At 35.2% G+C, this 19747-nt stretch overlaps 1 protein-coding gene across 2 annotated transcripts in view; it reads left to right on the forward strand.

Annotated features, from left to right (window-relative positions):
* Nucleotides 1-12773, forward strand: part of sorcs3a (sortilin related VPS10 domain containing receptor 3a) — a 181905-nt gene extending 169132 nt beyond the window's left edge. For both annotated transcript variants that reach the window (XM_056773193.1, XM_056773202.1), the window contains 5 exons: nt 2877-3011; nt 4462-4561; nt 5956-6061; nt 7068-7228; nt 8740-12773. In XM_056773193.1, the coding sequence (XP_056629171.1) occupies nt 2877-3011; nt 4462-4561; nt 5956-6061; nt 7068-7228; nt 8740-8798 (561 nt within the window). In that variant the 3' untranslated portion in view covers nt 8799-12773. The remainder of the gene's footprint in view (nt 1-2876; nt 3012-4461; nt 4562-5955; nt 6062-7067; nt 7229-8739) is intronic.
* Nucleotides 12774-19747: the final 6974 nt, after the last annotated feature.

Consider the following 19747-nt stretch of genomic DNA (forward strand, 5'->3'; position numbering starts at 1 on the left):
TTTTCATAATGCATTTCAATCCATGGATATTTATTGTATGCGGTTTTTACTTGAGATTTCTTATGCTTCACAGAAAGACTTTGGCTTCCAGGAATATGAGCAGAAAATAATGATGATTCATCTTGCACTCATCAATGCGTCCAGAACTCTCTCTCTTTCTATCTCACTTTATTTATAAGCAAAAGTTGGCCCTCACAATTATAGCCGAACCTGTACAGACACACAACACACATGCAAGAACACACACAAAATAACCCCCTAACATCTCGGTGGACCGCAATCCCCCAATACAGTTCACAGCATTAACATTAAGAATCTTCCAGAGAACAAGGTCAGAATACGAGGTTCAGCACAAAATCGGCTAACAATCTCCCACATCCTTGTTAAACACACTCACACACGCTCTTCTCCACGTTCTTTCTTACTCATTATCCACCACCCCAGGTTTCTAGCCTTAGATCCCAGCTCACCTGCTATTAGAGGATTACCCACAATTCTCCGGAAGTATAATCGTCCTTTTCTAACGTGTTTAAAGCGCGCTCCGTAGTTCCCTAGAGGCAAGGGAGACTCTTGATCCATACTGCTGCTGATAAACACCTCAGTTTATTAAAACAGAAGGAGGGAGGGAATATTCAAAGTCAAGGTCCATTGAAGACGGCTATTTGAGACATTGGATGGGCGGAAGAGTGGAGAGGGTGTTCTGGTGCACCAGGGCGATAGCAGTTAAGCGGCCTGGGGAGATGAGAGTACAGGGGGTCAGAAGCGAGGTTTAGATTCACGTCACAAATAGTTTGGTGTTGAAAGCAAGGTGATAGAACTAGATAGACTTGGGGGCAAGTTACTTTCAAGGTAATCCGGTACAAGACATAAAATAACAATGCTCAGCAAGACAGACAGAAGAGTAACATTGATTCACGATATTAATATAACGGAGGGACGAGGACTTATGGGTTAGAGGGGAAAGCATTAAAAACCTGAAACTGCATCACAAGAGCTTAGAATGAACCACAATAAAGCTATGATAAGGAAAATACCAATTAACCAAAAAGTAAATTTTACTTTAGTAAATCTAGTTCATTTTTAAAATAGTTTTTTTCGTGTGAATTTTCTTTCACTGCGCAGTAGTATTTAAATCATATGTAAATACATTTTTTTTAACTAATACACTTTTCATATTTTAATAATAAGCTAAATCCATGCATTGTATTGCGTAATGGATCAGAGATGCCTCTACAGACAGTTAACACAAGAGATGCTTTTCAGTTTTTATGTAACTGATTGTTACCAAATACTTCATCCAACCGTTACCCCAAAACCGAGGTGAATAACATCCATGTACCGTTACACCCCTAAACACTTAATCGTTATCGTTCTAATGTGAACCGGCCTTTACATCAGACCCTGTCTTTCAATTCCATCCACATTCAGTCTGGATATATTTGCGTATACAGTAACATGACCAAAGAGCACTTCTACAAGTTCAGCGAAAGCCGCCCCATGCTGTGTAAATTTGCCTCTTTGTAAGAACCTCTCAATAAATTGTTTATCCGTGGCACCTCTGCTCAAGAACTTGCCTGAGCACCTTCACACAGATGATTTTACAGAGGAATCATTTACTTGCCTCTGTGAAGATGACGACAATTGATTTTTTATTGTGTTGCACGTTGCATCTTACATATGAATGTGCACAGCTGAGCCTTCTGTAAAAATATCGAAGCCAGTGGGGAAACTTTTCCTTTTAGGCGTGATTTGCATTCTGGCGGAGAGGTGATATTAGACACAGCTGAGCAGGGAATGACTTAAATGGGGCAAGATGAAGTAGGCCGACAGAGAAGACAACAGATGTCCAAACAACTCTTTAACAACAACTTCGTCCACTGACATAATGAATTGTTGCCCCCGTGTCTTTAAATGTTATTTCGCAGTTCCTCTGTCCAGGAAGGCGAATGTTTTGACATTTAAAGGTTTAATTAAAGCAATTACTCTTAAGCTATTAGTAGGGTGTAATTAAGAGCATTGTTACATTATATCTCTCTTTTGCCGTTTAATGGCCTTTTTGGACCTTATTTCGCCGAAAGAAAGGGGCGAATGTCGAATCTAATGGTGAGCCGGAGAGAAATAAGGGCTCGAGGGTGGAGATGTGCATTAATCATTAGGAATATCACATAGACTGAATCTTCGATGAGCCCCGGGGGTTTACTCTCCAATATTGCAACGCTGAGGACAAACCAAGACTCCGAGTATTGATTTGTAAGGCTGCCTTGGATCTGCACCGCTCGCTGTAAATTATGCTTAAGGTGTCGAGTCCTGAGCCAGTGGCTTATAACCGATGGAGCTCTGCAGTATTGAATTATTTACCTGATCTCGGATAATTTCGGCTTTGTGAGGCAGATGGACTTTAATGGGTGTCTCTGGGACAGTACATGATTACTTTATTGCTTGTATGGTCGGTAATCACGTCTAGACCTTTCGTAGTAGGTCTGTAATATCGATTGAGGTTTTTTGATATGCTGTGTGTAAACCCAAACCTGTGAGACTTTCTCACTTCTGTAGAACACAAAAGAATAACGTTGGTAACCAAATAACATTGGCCCCCACTGACTTCTATGACATGGACACAAAACCAAAGAGACATTTCTCAAAATATCTATTGAGTTCCATTGTATGGACACAAAACCATTTCTCAAAATATCTTCTTTTGTTTTTTTTACAGATACAGGTCATATGCAGGTTTTCAATGAGATGAGGATGAATAAAAATAGCAGGATTTTTGATCCCATTAAATCTCATTATACCATCCCATCAGCCTCATTTTAAACATCATTTAACCCTTAAAGCCCCCTTTTCGTTGCTTCTTCTCATCTTGCGCTGACCAGGTGGCGACAGACATTCCCGAAGACCAGCTGCTGGTCGCCGTGTTTCCCGGAATTCCAACCGCCGCCGAGCTCTTCCTGCTTCCTCCCAGGAACCAATCAGATGGCAGGAAAAGAAGCGAGGAGGATTTGGAGCAGGTTGGATGTGCACATATAGATTTACATATATATAGATGGATATTATGGTATTCTGAAACGATTACAGTTTTCTGATAATGGTAAAGGTTGAGATGCGGTAAGTAATTGACACCGGAGAGGAGGCAGTATGTCAAAAAATAATCTCAAGGGGATCGTACAACATTTTAACCACGGTTTACACCAATTTTCTTTCCCCGTAAGGCACAGTTGCCTCTGCGATAATGTCGAAAGGACCAGCGACTAATTGGAGTAAGATGGCAAGGACGACATGTAGGGACTTTTAGGAATGCTTTATTTTTTATGTTCATTCAGAATTTTACAAAAAATGTCATATATTTCAATAAAACATAGAATCATTTAATAAAGTACAGTAAATTAAATAATATATAATACTATATAAAAATAGTTATTAAACTGAAATATTATAATTGAAATATAAAATAATTGTATAAATAAGATAATAAGTATAAAAAGTATAAATAAGAATTACTTTAGTTATTTGTTTGTTATTTTTGTTTTTTAAGTTAGCTTTGCTTTTGGGGTTTTAGTACAATTTGTGCCAAAAATGTTGTAAAAAAAACATTTTTTTGTCTTTTTTTATGTTGCTATTTAGAGTTCATTTATTTTATTTTTATAATAATAAATTTTTTAATGTTTGTTTATTATTATAAATTTAGTGGCAGTTTATTTCTGAGGCAAATTTCAATTTTTCATCTAGTTTTACTTTTTCCAATAATGTTTAGGCCAACATTTTATTTGATTTCAATAAACAGAAACCTTTTCAAAGTTTTAATATTAGTAATTTAAAATAACATTGGCTGTCAAAGCGATTATTCGTGACTGATCAATTTAAAAATAAATATTTGTGTTTATATATATATATATACTGTATAAATATATGTGTGTGTGGCATGTATATTTATAAGTAATAAATACACAATACACAAACACATATATATATATATATATAAACACACACATGCAAAATTACTAAAGAAACATGATGATATTTATACATAATGTAAATTAAATTAAATTATATTTAAATAAAAGTTGTTTATGTATTTATGCAAATATCAGTTATATAGATATGCATGTAGTTAATTTATATATCCATTAAAATATACATGCCACAAATATATATTAGATTACTTTGGAATCGACTAATCATGATAAATTGATTTGATAGCACTTAAATAGATGAATTAGAATGCATTGATGTACATTTATGTAAAGCTTTGTATTAAGAAAAGAATAACCAGAGTGTTGCTGGTTGGCTTTTTTAAATTCAGGTCACTCAAAACGACCTTGCAGTGCCCTAGCAACCACATAGCTCGACATAGCAATACTATAAAACCATTTAAATCACGTTTGACCTTTTTTGGCATCAAGGCCATTAATGTAGATATTGTGATCTGTATTTAACCTAAATGTTGTGTTCTCTTTCCAGTTATCACAAGTCCTGGTCAATGCATTGAATCAGATCTCGGTGGAGTTTGAATTGAAGCCCGGCTCTCGGGTCATCGTTTACATCACACAACTAACTTTAGGTAACAAAGAATCACATTATATTCATTTTTACAGCTTTGAAAATATTAATCTTTAAAATAAATAGAGGACATCTGTGGCACACACCTGCGCACACTTGATTGAAATGAAAAGCCTTGTTTCTCTTGATATATCTCTTCAGGCCCTGTTGGGTGCCGTATATTGCTCCTCAGATTCTTTGGTGTAATTATGATGATTGCGTTCTTGGGTCCAGAGAGGCTTGTCAGGTCTATATATTGTTGAGAGATACGCACTTGTATGCTCCACCGGGGATGCTGAAACCGTTATGGAAGATAATTGAATAATTGCTCACCAGCAACCATGGAATGGCAAGAAAGTCTCAGCTGAAAGGATTTCAATTCTGTGTCTGTTTTTTCCCGGCTGATTTTGATACAAAATCTGTTTTCATAAGATTTAATTACTAGTTCTTCATCCAAAGTGGTTCCACTCTTTTACCAAAGTGACTCGCTCACTGAAACAGTGAGAATGGTTTGTAACTAACTTTCTTACAGATGGTACATTCATAAATGTCAAAACCCTTCCAAAAACACAAATGAAAATGTTATGGATTTACTGATCATAATGGGAATTGTATTGCATTTAATGGGAACTATAAGGGTGTCGCCTAAGAGTGTTATGTGTTGTCCAAAACACACACCAGAAATAATTTTGTAATGGTTTGAATGGAAAAAGCTTATGGGTAGGTTTTTTTTTGTTTTTTTTTGTTAATTTCCCACACCTAATGAAGAGATAGATCAGTTTTACCTCATTTATTAACATCAGAACATCAATATTTTATAGACCAGAGTTCACCTGGTTCATGTAGCATTATGTACTATTACGTATTATAAAAGCGCTGGTTGCTGTGTATTTCCAGCCACTTGGTAGGGGTTACTAACGCCTTGCGGCGATAATAGCTTTACCTAGAACAGAGTAAACCGTGTCATGTGATGCGTGGTCTGTGCTATTACCCACAGCTCACTTCAACATGGAAACACAGCCTCGCCGAGCCGTTTCACATTATTTTCCAGAAAGCTTTTTAAGATTCTCCCAGAAAAGGTCAAAGGAATCATGGGTCTTTCTTTCATCAGTACGGTCACAGGAAGGAAAATACAGCCAGAGGGTATAAGGCTCCCGTGAATGATTTTCAAGGGTTGCCAATGCTGGAAAGAAATCCCTCTGAGAATGCTGAAGGGAATCTTTAGCAGATGATGTCACAGGAAAAGTCTTGCAATGCGGTCATTCGTGTTCGTTAATAATTTTAACACAGGCCTTGGATGTGCATAAAAGGACATTTTAAGTAAAAAGGAACATTAATATTTTGTAATGAAACTTATAGACAATTACAGTGTTTACTTTTGTATTAACTGATACAAAGTCTCTCTCTCTCTTTTAGCTCCTCTCGTTGACTCCCTCCCGAGACACAGCAGTTCTGCAATGCTGATGCTCCTGTCTGTCGTCTTCTTGGGTTTAGCTGTATTTCTCATCTACAAATTTAAAAGGTACGTCCGTCACAAATATCTTCTTCCAGGACTCAATTCATTGAAATTCATATTCCTTTACATGCTTCATAGTTCGTTTATCTATATATAATGATATAAAGTGAGATATGATAGGTTGGAATCCGACTTTCTTTTTCAGACTGAGCTATTTTTACTCAACAGTAGTTGTGAGTTCTAGTTATTAGTTTGCATACGGCGGAAACGCAGAAAAAACATTCTGTGAGAGGGGAGAAAAATATCAATGAATTGTTTAATATGCAGCCGCGGTTCCTCCACTGGAAAACTGTTTTGTAACGCTTTGAATTATTTATTTCGTCTCAAAATAATTCAAATGGAAAAGAGAGAGAAATGTTGAAACAATCATTAATAATGTATGTCATTTTTCCACGAGTAATTTAAAGAGGAAGCGTATTTATGGAAATGTCACACTTGGAAAAACAATGCAATTAACTCGCAAAATTAATAGTAATTTGAAATGAAAAGATGTGGCTGGAAACCCTTCTTGTGTTTCATCAAATATAAAGCGCGCTTGGAAAATGACATTCACGGTTGTGTTTTGCTTGTTGGTAAAGCACACCATGAAATTTGGGAGAATTACAAAAACATCGTTGTAATTGGTTCAGGGTTGTCCCGTGACAAATGCTGGATGTGTTTTGCTTCTTGCTATCTCTTATTGCCTGGGCACAGAACAGCCAAAAGCAACTAGTGTTTCCGAAAAAAAATCATTGTAGTCAGCATTTATCATTGTAATTATATTAGGAACACTAGAAAGGATTAAATTAGTATTTAATAAATGCATATTGTGCTCATAGGTCGCGTTGTGTTGTCTTGTGTTTAAATTCTGTATGAATTCTTAATGCTAAATTATAGCTGCAAGCTACGTTTTGTGTGAGTCCCATCTCAAAATCTTCAAAAAAATTGCTGCATTTGGTTGAGCCCATGTCATTGCGATACCTCTTTTTGCCATGGTCGGTGAAACTGCACCCTTTCCCTCTCTTTTGTGCAGAAAAATCCCCTGGATTAACATCTACGCGGAGGTGAACCACGAGAAAGAGCAGGAGATGATCAGTACGGTGGGCCAAAATGATACAACGCCCAAAATCACCCTGAGCGAGTTCTCCACCCAGAAAGAGATGATGGAGAAAGAGATGGAGGCACGCGTTAAACGTCAGTATAACCTCTACGGATATCTTGTGTTAACGTTATTTTTGTCCAGAGGACATTTTAGCAATTTTTGCAATTATTGTACTTATTTTTTTTTTACAGTTTGGTTTGTTTCACCCTCACAAATTTTTGAGATACAGACGTGTCTGATATTATAAAGTTGCTATTGTGGACATTATCTGTTCAGCTTAATTTGCAATTAATATTACAAAGCTTTCATGAATTCACATGAAAAATCAGTTCTCATTATCATTACATTTGTCAGATTATAAAATATCTGCAGTGTGCCCAAATGTCCTAGTTTCCCAAGTGGATGCGTCTGTGATCATGTTATTGCATAAAAATGGCAAATTAATATTTGATTGGTGCTATTTGGCAGCGATTATAAAGAAAGATTAATTAAAGTATAAAAGGGAAAACGCTTGAGGTAATATTAGGGTTAATGTGATAACAACGCCTGTGAAAAACATGTTCGATTTGCCAGCACAAGGAAAATCATAGTACTCCCTCCCTCTGTGGTGTTGGTTTGATGTTGTGAAATATTTTCACTTTATTAAATAACGAATGAATTTCTATGTGGCGTTATGTGTGTTACTGAGTGAAAAGTAGATTATTTTGTGGGATAAACGATGGGATGGGAAGCTTTTTTATTTCACCGGCCAGATTAAAGTGGGCTGTAATATTATTGGTTAATACTAGTGACACTCTACAATAAAGCTTGATTCTTTAACAGTATTTAAAGGTCCAGTGTATGAAATTGAGCGGCATCTGAGATTTTGAGATTGCAAATCGCAACCAACATCTCACTCCACCCCTACCTTTCGAAGCACTATGGAGGCTGAAGCAGGGCTAAGGTGTCGTCACGTTTTCACTTCTTTGCCGAAGGAGATAACGTATTTACAAAACGTGCTCTGTAGAGCAGTTTGTCCATTTAGGGCTACTGTAGAAACAAAATGGCGAATTCCATGCAAGGGGACCCGAGGTTTATGTAGTTAGAAGCGGCTCGTTCTAAGGTAATAAAAACATTACGCTTTATTATGTAAGATCTTTATACACCTCTGAAGACCTGGTTATGTGCAGTATATTATTTTGCATTTCTATCAATAGATCCTCCAAAAAATAACACTCCGCACCTTTCATGCAGTAGAAAATATAAACTAACAATGAATTGTATGGCACTTATTCCTTTTTGTTCATGTGAATTAATACAAATGCTTATTTTCATTGAGTATTAACTATGTTAAAAGAAAATCTTTCTGTTATAAAAATGCATTAGTGATTTATGTTGACATTAACTAGGTTTTTATCTGTTGTACTGTTTATAATGTGGTTCCATTTGTAAGCGTTACCAAATATATGGAGACTCAGGTACACCAACACAAAAGTGACTTTGGAAAAACATTTACTGTACAAGTTAGTATGTTGGAATGTGATTTGTGCGGAGTAAGGCCAGAAACATACATTGATGATTGTGTTTACACAAGGCTGATGTGTTTGTTTGTGTGTGCTTTCAGGAGCCGTGATCAACACCTGTGAAAGCACAAGGGAGATTCCGAACTGCACCAGCGTCTGAAACAGTCTGGAAGGAGGTGGTGTAATGTAATAATGTGTACAGAGGTATCACAATTTTAAAAGCTGACAGTAATCCTTTTGCTTTTTTGTAATTTGGAAACACTCATTGTTAATAGTTTTCTAAGGAGCTCATTTACACAGATTTGCATGAGCATCTCGTTTGTTACGATCGGTGAGGGAAATACGGACACGCTAGTAACTACATTTCATTGAGTATGATTTCAACAGGCTGAAAAAACTCAAAATCTGAATTATATTTCATTGTTGTTCAAGTTTGTTTGCTTTGCTTTTTTTACTTTTTATGTCAATTTTTTATATCAAAACTACACTTTTGTGCCATTTTATAGTATGTTTGTTATCAAAACCACACACATTATAAAGAGTGCATCTAATGACTACTGTGTATTTATTTATTTTTTATTCTTTTTCTTAGTACGTTTAGTAGATCTTGTCGTATATATTGGTTAGAACTTTAACTGAAGGAGTAAAATGAGATGGCACCCGTTCACAACCCTTTGAAGATTAAAGCTTGAAATAACCATGCCCTGATAGCTTCTCAATTGGCTGTTGCTTTAACATTTGAACTTTTAATTATACATTCATGTAAATCAGGCCGTGAACGCAAAGTTCATCCGAAATGTGAAATATCTTTCCAAAAACACTGTGATAAAATGTTATTTGTGCGGCAAGGTTTTGTATCTCTACAAGGGGAGAATATAACTACAATCTTGTCTCTTATAGCAAGGTTGTTTTTGTTAAAAGTCAATGACTACTGAATGACGCATTGAGAATTTGTAATGGAAGAAATCTTCAACAGAATTGTGGTTGTGCTGGAGCTTTATCAGTCTAAAAGGGGAAAGAAAGCAAAAGTTTAACCTTGAATCCATCGTACCTTCAGCTAGTGCAAATTACAGGAAGCTCCTTCAAATATGTACATTACATGATCTTTTTTTTATGGCTTACAGAATAAGTTTGATTCAGTGAATGCCTTACAAATACGAATGCCTTTTTGTAATTACGTGTATTCATCATAATATCTGGCCATTTAGAAATGAAATGTAATTTATAATAACTGGTAACTGGTTATGATCAAGTGTTTCTTTAATTATTTTCTCTATTTTCAACCGATATTGTGTCTCATCCCTCATCCATAGAACTGTACAGTATTCTCAATAGATCTCAAATTTTTATTTCTGTATATACAGTGAGTGTATTTCCATTTACATTAAGGTTATATTGTAAATATAAGAGTGAAGACTTGACCTCACTGGACACGTCTGCTTTAAGGTACATTTAAAAAAGAGAGTGTTAAGACTCAGACCATTGATTCATCGATGTGCTGTACATAAGCCGATGCTGTAAATAGTTTTTTATTCATTCATCATATGAGAAGAAATGAGTAAACACGTGTTGCATAATGCATCTATGTTGCCATATGAATTTTTATCTCGAGGTCATAGCTGGCAGTGTTTTAGTATATAGTTAATTTTTTTGTAATTGGAGTAGATTGCCTCTTTCACACAGAATGAAAATAACCATTTATGAAAATGCAGATGGTGTCTTAGATTTCATTGTGAATGTAAATGTATAGATCAGAATATAAGTGACGCTGGCCAAACATCCCAAGAAATAAATTACCGTTTTAATTGATTAATTACGTTGATAACAAACCAAACAACACTGTGTTGTCTCGTTCACGTTTGTTCAGGCTTTAGAATTGGACAGATTTTCTCTGAGTGATAAAAGGCAATCGGTTGTAATGTTTTTGAAAATAAATTAAATCAATATTGAATTGAAATTACATTTTTTACGACCGTTTTTGTATCATTTCCATAATCATAAACCGTTGCATGCGTCATTATGTTGCATGCTCTGTTCCAAAATCTAGTGAGCTGTCTGGCAGTCTACAGACTTCATAGGGTGCTGCCTTCTTAGGCAATATCTGATCAAATAAGGAATCACATAAGTGATTTGAAATGCCCTACATAAACAGCAATTGTATTCACAAGTAGCCCTCTTTACATCATGACTACTGCAATGCATTATTGGATTGCCTTGAAAGACTGCTGAAAATGTTATACTAGCCAAAAGATGTTACTGTATGCCAGCGTCATCATCTCCCATCTTAAAAAAACAGCCTTGGGATTGTGGGCGTGCTTGTGGTGCCTTAAAATGCTCCCTAGATTGGCATCTAGACTTTGGAACAGAGCACATATCACTCTGTGAGTTTTGATTATATGAGAATCAAAGTTAACTGATATTCCAGCCAGACTAACCAAAACCTCAGTCAGAAGTCTTGATGTATATCCAATTGGACCTCATCCTTAGAAAATCTAAGATTGAGTTTGACTAAGACATTGTACTTGACATTAGGTAGGATTGAAATGGAAAAGAAAAAATAAACATGAATTTGACGATTTGAACGAATTTTATAACTCACTCAAGCTGGCATAATTTTTTTTTTACAAAACCGTATGATCCATTTTGTGATTTGATCAAAGCACGTTCCAAAGATAAACATGTAAATGGAAAAGTTTGAAAGCAAATAGCTTTTCTGATTATTGATGTAGAAATAATGCTGATTTGCACAAAAACAGCTGAGAACGATAAGGTTTTGTTTCAAACATACTCAGATATTTTGTTCATATTTATGCTTAAATCAGATTTAAACAGTTTTTGATATTATCTTAAAAATACTGAATCCAATTTCCGATTGAACCCTTTTGTTTCATTTTTTAAATGGTATTTACCCTGAAACAAGCCATGTGCGGACACAATGGCTAAATGGTTTATACACTGCTGTCTCCATAAAGGATCTTCAAATTGACTATAGACGCTGCTCTTCTCTGTATGATGCTTAGCATTTGGTGGAGTCCAAAACAGCGTGACAAAAAAACAGTTTTATACCCTTAATCTGTGCTGCCTACTTCTCTGAGTCTCTGCTTTGTGCTGAAGTCAGCAATGCAATTACAGCAGCACAGCCTTTGAGATGTGAGAAAACGCTGTAGTTTAACATTCTCCCATGCATTCTCTCATTAACAATTGTAGGTTCAATTTAGCATGCTGCTTAATCTCTGAAATTCACAGTCGTGGTCTTATTCAGGCTTACTGACTATTTGTGGCCATAATGAAACAGTTAAAATAATCATTTTTATTATAAGATCAGAGAATCTAATGGACTTGTAAAATGTATCAGACCCTTGAAAAATTATATATTATCCACATAAGTGAAATCTGTTATACAAAAAGTATTGAGGTTAAGTTTTGTTGATTTTTTAATGTTCATGGTGTCATAATGTTCCACTCACTATAAATTCTCATTTGTGGACACCCACTGAGCCTAGATATACAGTATTTATTAAATAAATAATGTCTATTTATCATTATTGATGTTTCTGAAATAAATAAAGCCTAGGTATTTATTCATGAATAATAATGAATATTAAATAAATAATAAAATACATATTTTACATTTAATAATTAACTAAATAATTTATATTTATTAATAGTTATATTTATTAAAAAAGTGAATTATAGCTATTTATTAAATGTAAAATTTGTTCTGGTTGGAGGATTTACATTTTTTAGTATGGACAAAAACAATTCCCTGGAAACTTCTAGCATCACACTTGAATAAAACAATTGAAGTGGTTATGGTTAGTCTGGCAATCCAAGCAGTTGTCATAACATATTACTTCATGATTCAAAGTTTTTTTTTATTATATAATAGTATGGGCTAATTCTCAATTTTCCCTGCTAATCTTATTCAATGCTGTTTTCATTGCTTTACCAACCATCTCTTTGTGATCTATTATATGTAACAGTAACGACAACGGCAAATTAAACTGACAAGATACTTGCCATAATATTTACGTGTGATAGAAACCAGACATATTTTGAGAAGAAATTGTAATACATAAATCTACAGCTGCATGACCCATGGTTATTGTTACATCTTTATTTCAATATTTCTATGGAAAACTACTGTCATTTTGGAATTGTTTCAAATAAATGTATTTTTGTACATCTGATACGGATTCTGGTGGTCTGTGTTATAGTCTGATTATCACATGTTTACGCTTACCGAGGTAAATCCTTGTTTTCTTATATTTATTTATTAGTACATTTAGACAGTGTGTATGTGCACAACTGTGGTTAAATTTTGAATGCTGAATAATAGGAAAAAGAGCATCTCAGCTCTATATATGAACAGAGGCACAAAGGTGGACATTTGGAGATATGCAACTATGCGATACGTTTCGTGGTTAAATTATAAAAGAAGAGTATGAAAGGGATTTAAGATAGTTGTTCCTTTATAAAAAGGACTTTTTTTTAGGGTAGAAGGACGAGGACAAACTGATTGTGTTGACACAAGCGTGTCCATGAATCTGCTCTTTATTACAAAGTTCTTGAAATAACACATAACTCAGTATTTTTACATTTAAAAAAAACATGTTTAAAATGTTTTAAGGAATGGCTGGAATACAATAGACAACTTCAAAATCTGAACCGATAAAAAAATGATGTCACACACTTGCAGACATTTTGAAAGTTTGCAGAGAAAATAGTGCATCACACACTATGCACTAAAATCTGCAGACTAGCGTAGACTTTCTGCAACAAGTCCAGAATGAAAATCTGGGAACATTTTAAAAACGTGCGAATCTGAAAATATGCACAATATTAATGTGAATAGAAACGATATTTCCCATTTTTGATCTGAGAAAAAAAACAATGAAAAACATTTAGCTCTTCAGCAGCCATTTATTTCTACCACGTGCCCAAGTAGGAATTTCGAGTTAAGGTTTTAACAATTTTGTTTATTTGTCAGTAATCATTTACATTGATAATAGCGGCAAAAAGGGATCTTAATGCAAGTTACCTAATTCACGCTTGTAAAAGTGACGTATTCGCGCATTTTAACTGGTCCAAAAACACAAACTCGTGCCTTACTTGCGCGCAGAAATCCATGTCCACATACATCTGTGTGATCCTTTCAACAACTGTTGCACCAACTCAGTCTCAACACAGTTCGTGGCATAGACACGAAATTTGGAATCAAAAAAATTGTGTTCATCAACACGAATATCCTAATTTTATGGTGTCAGTGAGCACAACCTTTTTTAATTTCACTCAACACGACTTTCTGTTCGTGTCACTCAGCGTGACTTTCAATAAACAGACTGCGTGTGTATTTATATGTATGTATTTATAACCTGATATCGAAATAAATCGTAAGTATTTTACCATGTGGCTAACCTACACCTTACTTCACATGAAACCCTAAAATCACACGCGAGTTTCACAAGGTGGCAAGGCAACGATAAATGGCTCCTCTAACCCCGCCCCTAAACCTAACGTCACAGGGGAAAGGTCAAATCCTAACAAAACATATCAATAGTAGGAAATAGGAATTCACACGAATGAGCCACTTTGTAAAATAAGTATGAATTCCCATCAGACTGCGTTGATATATATTTATATATGAAAGATATTGCATATTAAAATACATTAGATTGAAACTCATGTTGAGTGACACGGAAAAAGGGGGAAATTCATGTTAGTAAATAACGTCACGAATTCCCGTGAGACGTTGTTGACATCACACAGGCACGAAATTGTGATGACACACGACTGTGGTAACATTAGGGGCTGTGTCCACCGAGGCGCATTTTCATGTCTGAAAACGGCAGGAGGTCCGCTGAAAACGCCCGCTGAAGGCGCAGCGTTTTGCCCAAAGCTAAGCATTTTTCAACTCTAGGTGCCTGGTCTAACGCCGGCGCTGATCGTGGGAAAAACGCATATATCCAGCGCTGAGCACGAAAAGAACGTCAACTGATGGATTATTTTAAAAGCGTGGCATTGCCATTGAAAACAATTGAACACGTTGGCCGCAGGCGTACTCAGTGGACAAAGGCCCTTAGGTTATGAAAACATGACCAAACTTAAGTAAATTTCTACATAATTTTGATAATCTTATTTGGACTACATAATGATTAGGCACTGAAGATGGACATCAGGCAAAGCAGGGAAAGGAAAGCAGAAAAGAGATGATGAGTTTTAGGAACGACTTGATGAACAAACTACTGTACATCCCTTGCTAGTCAGGTCTCAGACATTAGAGGAAAATGTCTCAGGAAAACTTTTCAAGTCCCAAAGTTAGAAAAACATTTATGTTCTGTTCTTTCAGAAATTAAATTAATGTTTAATTTACTAGCTCTAGTTTATATAAAACGTTGTCATTACATAGGCGGAGATAACTGTGCTATAGGCTGTGCTCGAATTGAGGGGGGGCCTGGGGGGATCCGGGACCCCCATAAGGCGTTAGGGACCCCCCTAAAGAGGTAAAAAATAAATAATGACAAATGTGAATAAATCATTCTATGGATACTGTAAATTTTGTGAATTAATTATTTACAATAATTTATATTAAGTTTGTTTATAGGCTAGTTGTCATGTCGCTATATTTGAAACGCCCTGCCCCAAAACGACTGTTCTTTTGTGTAGGCCTGTTTTTAATAAGTAGTTTATAGTTCTGAAAATATATTCTGAAATATAGTGTGTATTTAAATTGTATATTGCGAGACTGACCCCCACCAAAAAAAGTTCAATTCGAGCACTGGCTATAGGCAATACAGTTTAATGCAGTGTTGGTTAAGAAAATTAACCAACTTTGTTGGACTTGGCTGTGAAACCAGAATATATTGTTTTTTTTAACATAAAATATGTTCTTTATATAAGTTGGAGCCATAAATTTCTATACCGTCCATGCAAACATGTTAATAAATTTTACCTTAATTATTTTGAAGATACTAAAATATTTTTTAATACATAAATGTATTGTTGCACTGAAGGAATAGTGGTTAAAGCCAGGGAAGTTTGTAAAGTGCATTGTAATGCATACTTGCACACAGCAGGTCTTTGTGAAAATCCTGAAATGATAATGATAGCAATTTCTATCATTTTAAAAATGATATACAATTACATACAATTTATTTTATTATTTTGCTCCATCCATACATAAAATGGAAGGTAACATCTCTTTCAATTTACAGCCTACCTAACAGGTCAAGGTTACAGTACTGTGTGCTATGGTTCACAAGTGAATAAGAGGGCTTTGCGCTACAATACCATCCACTTACAACTTAATCTACCTTTAAGTGAATTACCCTTCACCAAAATTCCTATTGAAAATAACAAGTGCATATCTTCACTGCGATACAGAGTAAGTAGTTGTTACAGACAAATAAGATAATATTTACTGTATAGTACATGAAGGCCGTGTTCTTACGAAGCTCTCCATAAATTCTCTGAGTGGCGAAGAGACTGTGACTTACTGACTTCGGTAATCAAACTCTGATATATGAAAGAACACCTGCTGGCATCGCTTTAATTATCACCAGGGGCCTCGTGCTTGTAGCCTTGAAAATATGAGACAAACGCCTGCGCACATACAGGCGCGTCACATCTTTTGGCCAGTGATCTATATCAACAGGAAGTTTATGTAGGTTGGATTTCTAATCCATAATTTTCTCCCTCGTTTATTATCAGTCTCTCAGTTCGGAAATGAAGCGACTGGGACCCGACGTTCCGCAGGAGTTGATAAAAGACTCATGTCAGGGATGTTGGCAGCATTGTCATTTCACGTCGTCGTTTCGACATGTCGACCCTCGTGCACGCTAAGAAAGAAGCTGAGAGTTAATGGGGTCTCCTCCATTACACTTTATTTCATTACTTTATATTTTTGGGGTTGGGGATGCATCTGGCTCGTTCGACTTTGACATAGATTAGACATGCTAGATGGCAAGTTGCCATTTTTCCTCTATTTATGGCGGAGGCATGCCGGACAGAAGCCTCATTAAACTGCAGGTTAGATTAATCACAGCACTGTCTTTTTTACCTTCCTCATAAACTCTCTCTCTCTCTCTCTCTCTCTCTCTCAAACACTCTCTTTCACATTCAATCTATCCCTTCATCTTTCCCTCTCTATCGCTTTATTATTCGGTGACCTTTAGCCTTGAGATAGAATCGCGGTTCTGTTTTCATCTCTGTATCCCCTGTAACGTCTCAAACGAACTGCCCCTAGTGGTCAAAACCGGAACTGTTTTTAAAATCATGACACATGTTTCACAATCCTGAGAGTTTGTTGGGGTTGGTGAAAATACAAGATCTAATGAAAGACTTTAACTTACACAATGACTATTAGAATCAAAATGCTTGTGGGTTCCTGATGTGTAATAGCTTTTAAAGAACAATCAGCATCTCAATAATCTTTGTGGCACTTTTGCGAAACCCTTGATTATGTGTGATGGTCCTTCTGTGATGATTATAGATGCATGATATCACAATAAGAGATGGTTTGCTCTTTACTAACTCATTTTAGTTTACATTTATTTGAGTCTTAAATGATCTCACACTACATATTTTTTTTGTATTTTAAATGTATCAAGCGCAATCAATGCTAATTCACATCTAGTAAAGTATATAGCCATATGTTTATTCTATTCTTAACACCCTAATAAATAAATAAATTGAGTCCTGGGGTTAAAAAGCTTGCTATTTTTCACAGTTTTTAGATCGTATAAAATGTATTCACATCTCCGATCTTCTATGACACAGGTTACAGTGGGGGATTTCATACATTTATGTATGACTGTACACTTGCTTGTCTTTGGAGCAGATGGAAGTGCTAAATATTCAGAATATGCCCAACGTGGAAATTAATGTGAACCTTTTTGATCAGCATCAGCCATTGCCGATTTATCAGCCAACAAAGTGCATATTCATCGCAGTTTTTACCCTCAGGTTAACTGGCGGACAGTCAGGATTATTATTTTTCACCTTAGTCTGCACCTCTGTTACTATCATCTATCAAACGTATGGAAATTAAAAACAAACATTATGGCAACTTATCTAAAGTCTTGTAAAAAGTTTGTAATATATTTTTTTTTTTAATATTTAAGGATTGCTGAAGCAAATTATCCAAGGAAATAAGACTATTTTTGAAGATGGATGCCATGATTGTCTTTCTGATATCCAGATTATAACAACGCCCTACTGATTCTAATTTAGATCTAGAAAATACTTTTTTCATAAAGATGAGAGCATTCACGCATGGTAGTAAATGGTAATTGGAAACTCTAACAGCGACTGAAAGAAAATATTTTAGGGACATGAATTCATTTTGTGTGACGCGGCTGAACTGAAACATCAGTGATGCCAAATATTGATCCAAATCCATCTTCCAATCTATTTTTGCTTTCCTTTTCGAAAAGGTAGATTATCATAATGATGACTTGACTCTTCTGCCTCATCCCATGTGGCTCTCTGTCACTCCTACCACAATAAATATGACATTGACCCAGAAACGTCACCAATGCACCAAATTTATCGCCACGTTCAGCGAGGCACCAATAATACACTTGGTTACACACTTAAGACAGGAAACACAGAGTATGTTCACAAGGTCTTTAAGAATTCCATGAGAGTTCTCAAACTCTTTGATGAAGTCGGATCCCCAAATGATTCCAGACAACATCTGGCCCTTCACTTTCTATTCCATCTAGTGTAACCACCATATGGAATCAGTCTGAAGTTATTTCATTTTCATACAGACTCCCAAACTTCCTCCGCTGCCCACCTTTATCTTAATGGACTGTTAATCCTGAGGGTATTAAGTGTTCTTGTCCTAAACTGATAGTGTAATCGGAAAACGACAATAACCTTTAGTTACTTTAAAAGTACTTTTTTGGAAGTGCTTAAAACTTGCTGATTTAAAGACGCATTTTAAAAGATAAAAGCCGAAAGGATATTTTGTGAAATATTCATCTAAATGACTATGAAACAAAAAGTTAGGTTTTCTGTACACGTTGTTTGAAGACAAACACCCAAAAGGAGATAGACAGACAGACATTATAACTCAAAGAAAAAATATTCACTCAACTGTGCATTTGTACTGCGACATTGTTGACATGACATTGCATTTTCACAACTGGTATAAAACTGAGATCCTATAAAAGTGTTTCGTTTTTGTTGTCTGTTGATAAGACAACAAAGTATTAAAAATGATGTTTATGTAGGAAAATAATTTTATTATTAATTTCATATTAAATTAGGAACACTACATGTACTGCACATGAAAATGAGTGTCTAACAATAAAGAGAAAAATATCTCAAGTGATGTTTGCTTACTATTATGCGTTTTTCAACGTTTTAGCCATTTCACACCATAGGAGATATTTACCAACCCATTTTATAAGTATAAAGTAACTTAAGTTATAAGTAACTTTTTTAAAAAGTGGCAAATTTGTACACTGAAAAAAATCCCATAATTGTTTTTTATATATTACGTTTTCTCAGTATTTTTACAGTTTTTGACCATATTTCAAAAATAGACTGTAATAACTTCAGTTTAATAACAGAAATTTTCCGGCAGCTGTAATAACAATAAAATAAAGTTTTTTCAGTAATATTAAGTTCTCCCTGTTTTTCTACAAAATTTGCAGTCTTGGTCCTTAATTTGAGATTTTTACCATATTTCAAGCATTAGGTGAAAAAAATGTACACAAAACAGTCCATTTTGTACAAGTTTTTTTACATTACCCGTGAATAATCTGTTAAAAGAATAGTAAATTTCTGTAAAAAAATATTTTTTTACAGTTTATGAATGCATACGATTTTAGAAGTACTTTAGGTCGACCAATAAGCGTTTTTCAGGGCCAATGTCGATATCTATGATTACAGGTCAAGTAGACCGATAACCAATATTTTGAACCGATGTATAGGCTATGTCTGGTGTAAAAACGAAAAATAAAATTAAAGTTAAGAATAACAAGAGCTCTGACAAAAATGTTGCCCAAAAACCATGGTTACTACACGATTACTATAGTAACACCATGGTAAACAGTAAGGAAATAAACCAACAATAGTTGTCAGAAAGACGCTCTTCAT

The sequence above is a fragment of the Triplophysa dalaica genome, chromosome 2 (assembly GCF_015846415.1).
Source record: "Triplophysa dalaica isolate WHDGS20190420 chromosome 2, ASM1584641v1, whole genome shotgun sequence".
NCBI lineage: Eukaryota > Metazoa > Chordata > Actinopteri > Cypriniformes > Nemacheilidae > Triplophysa > Triplophysa dalaica.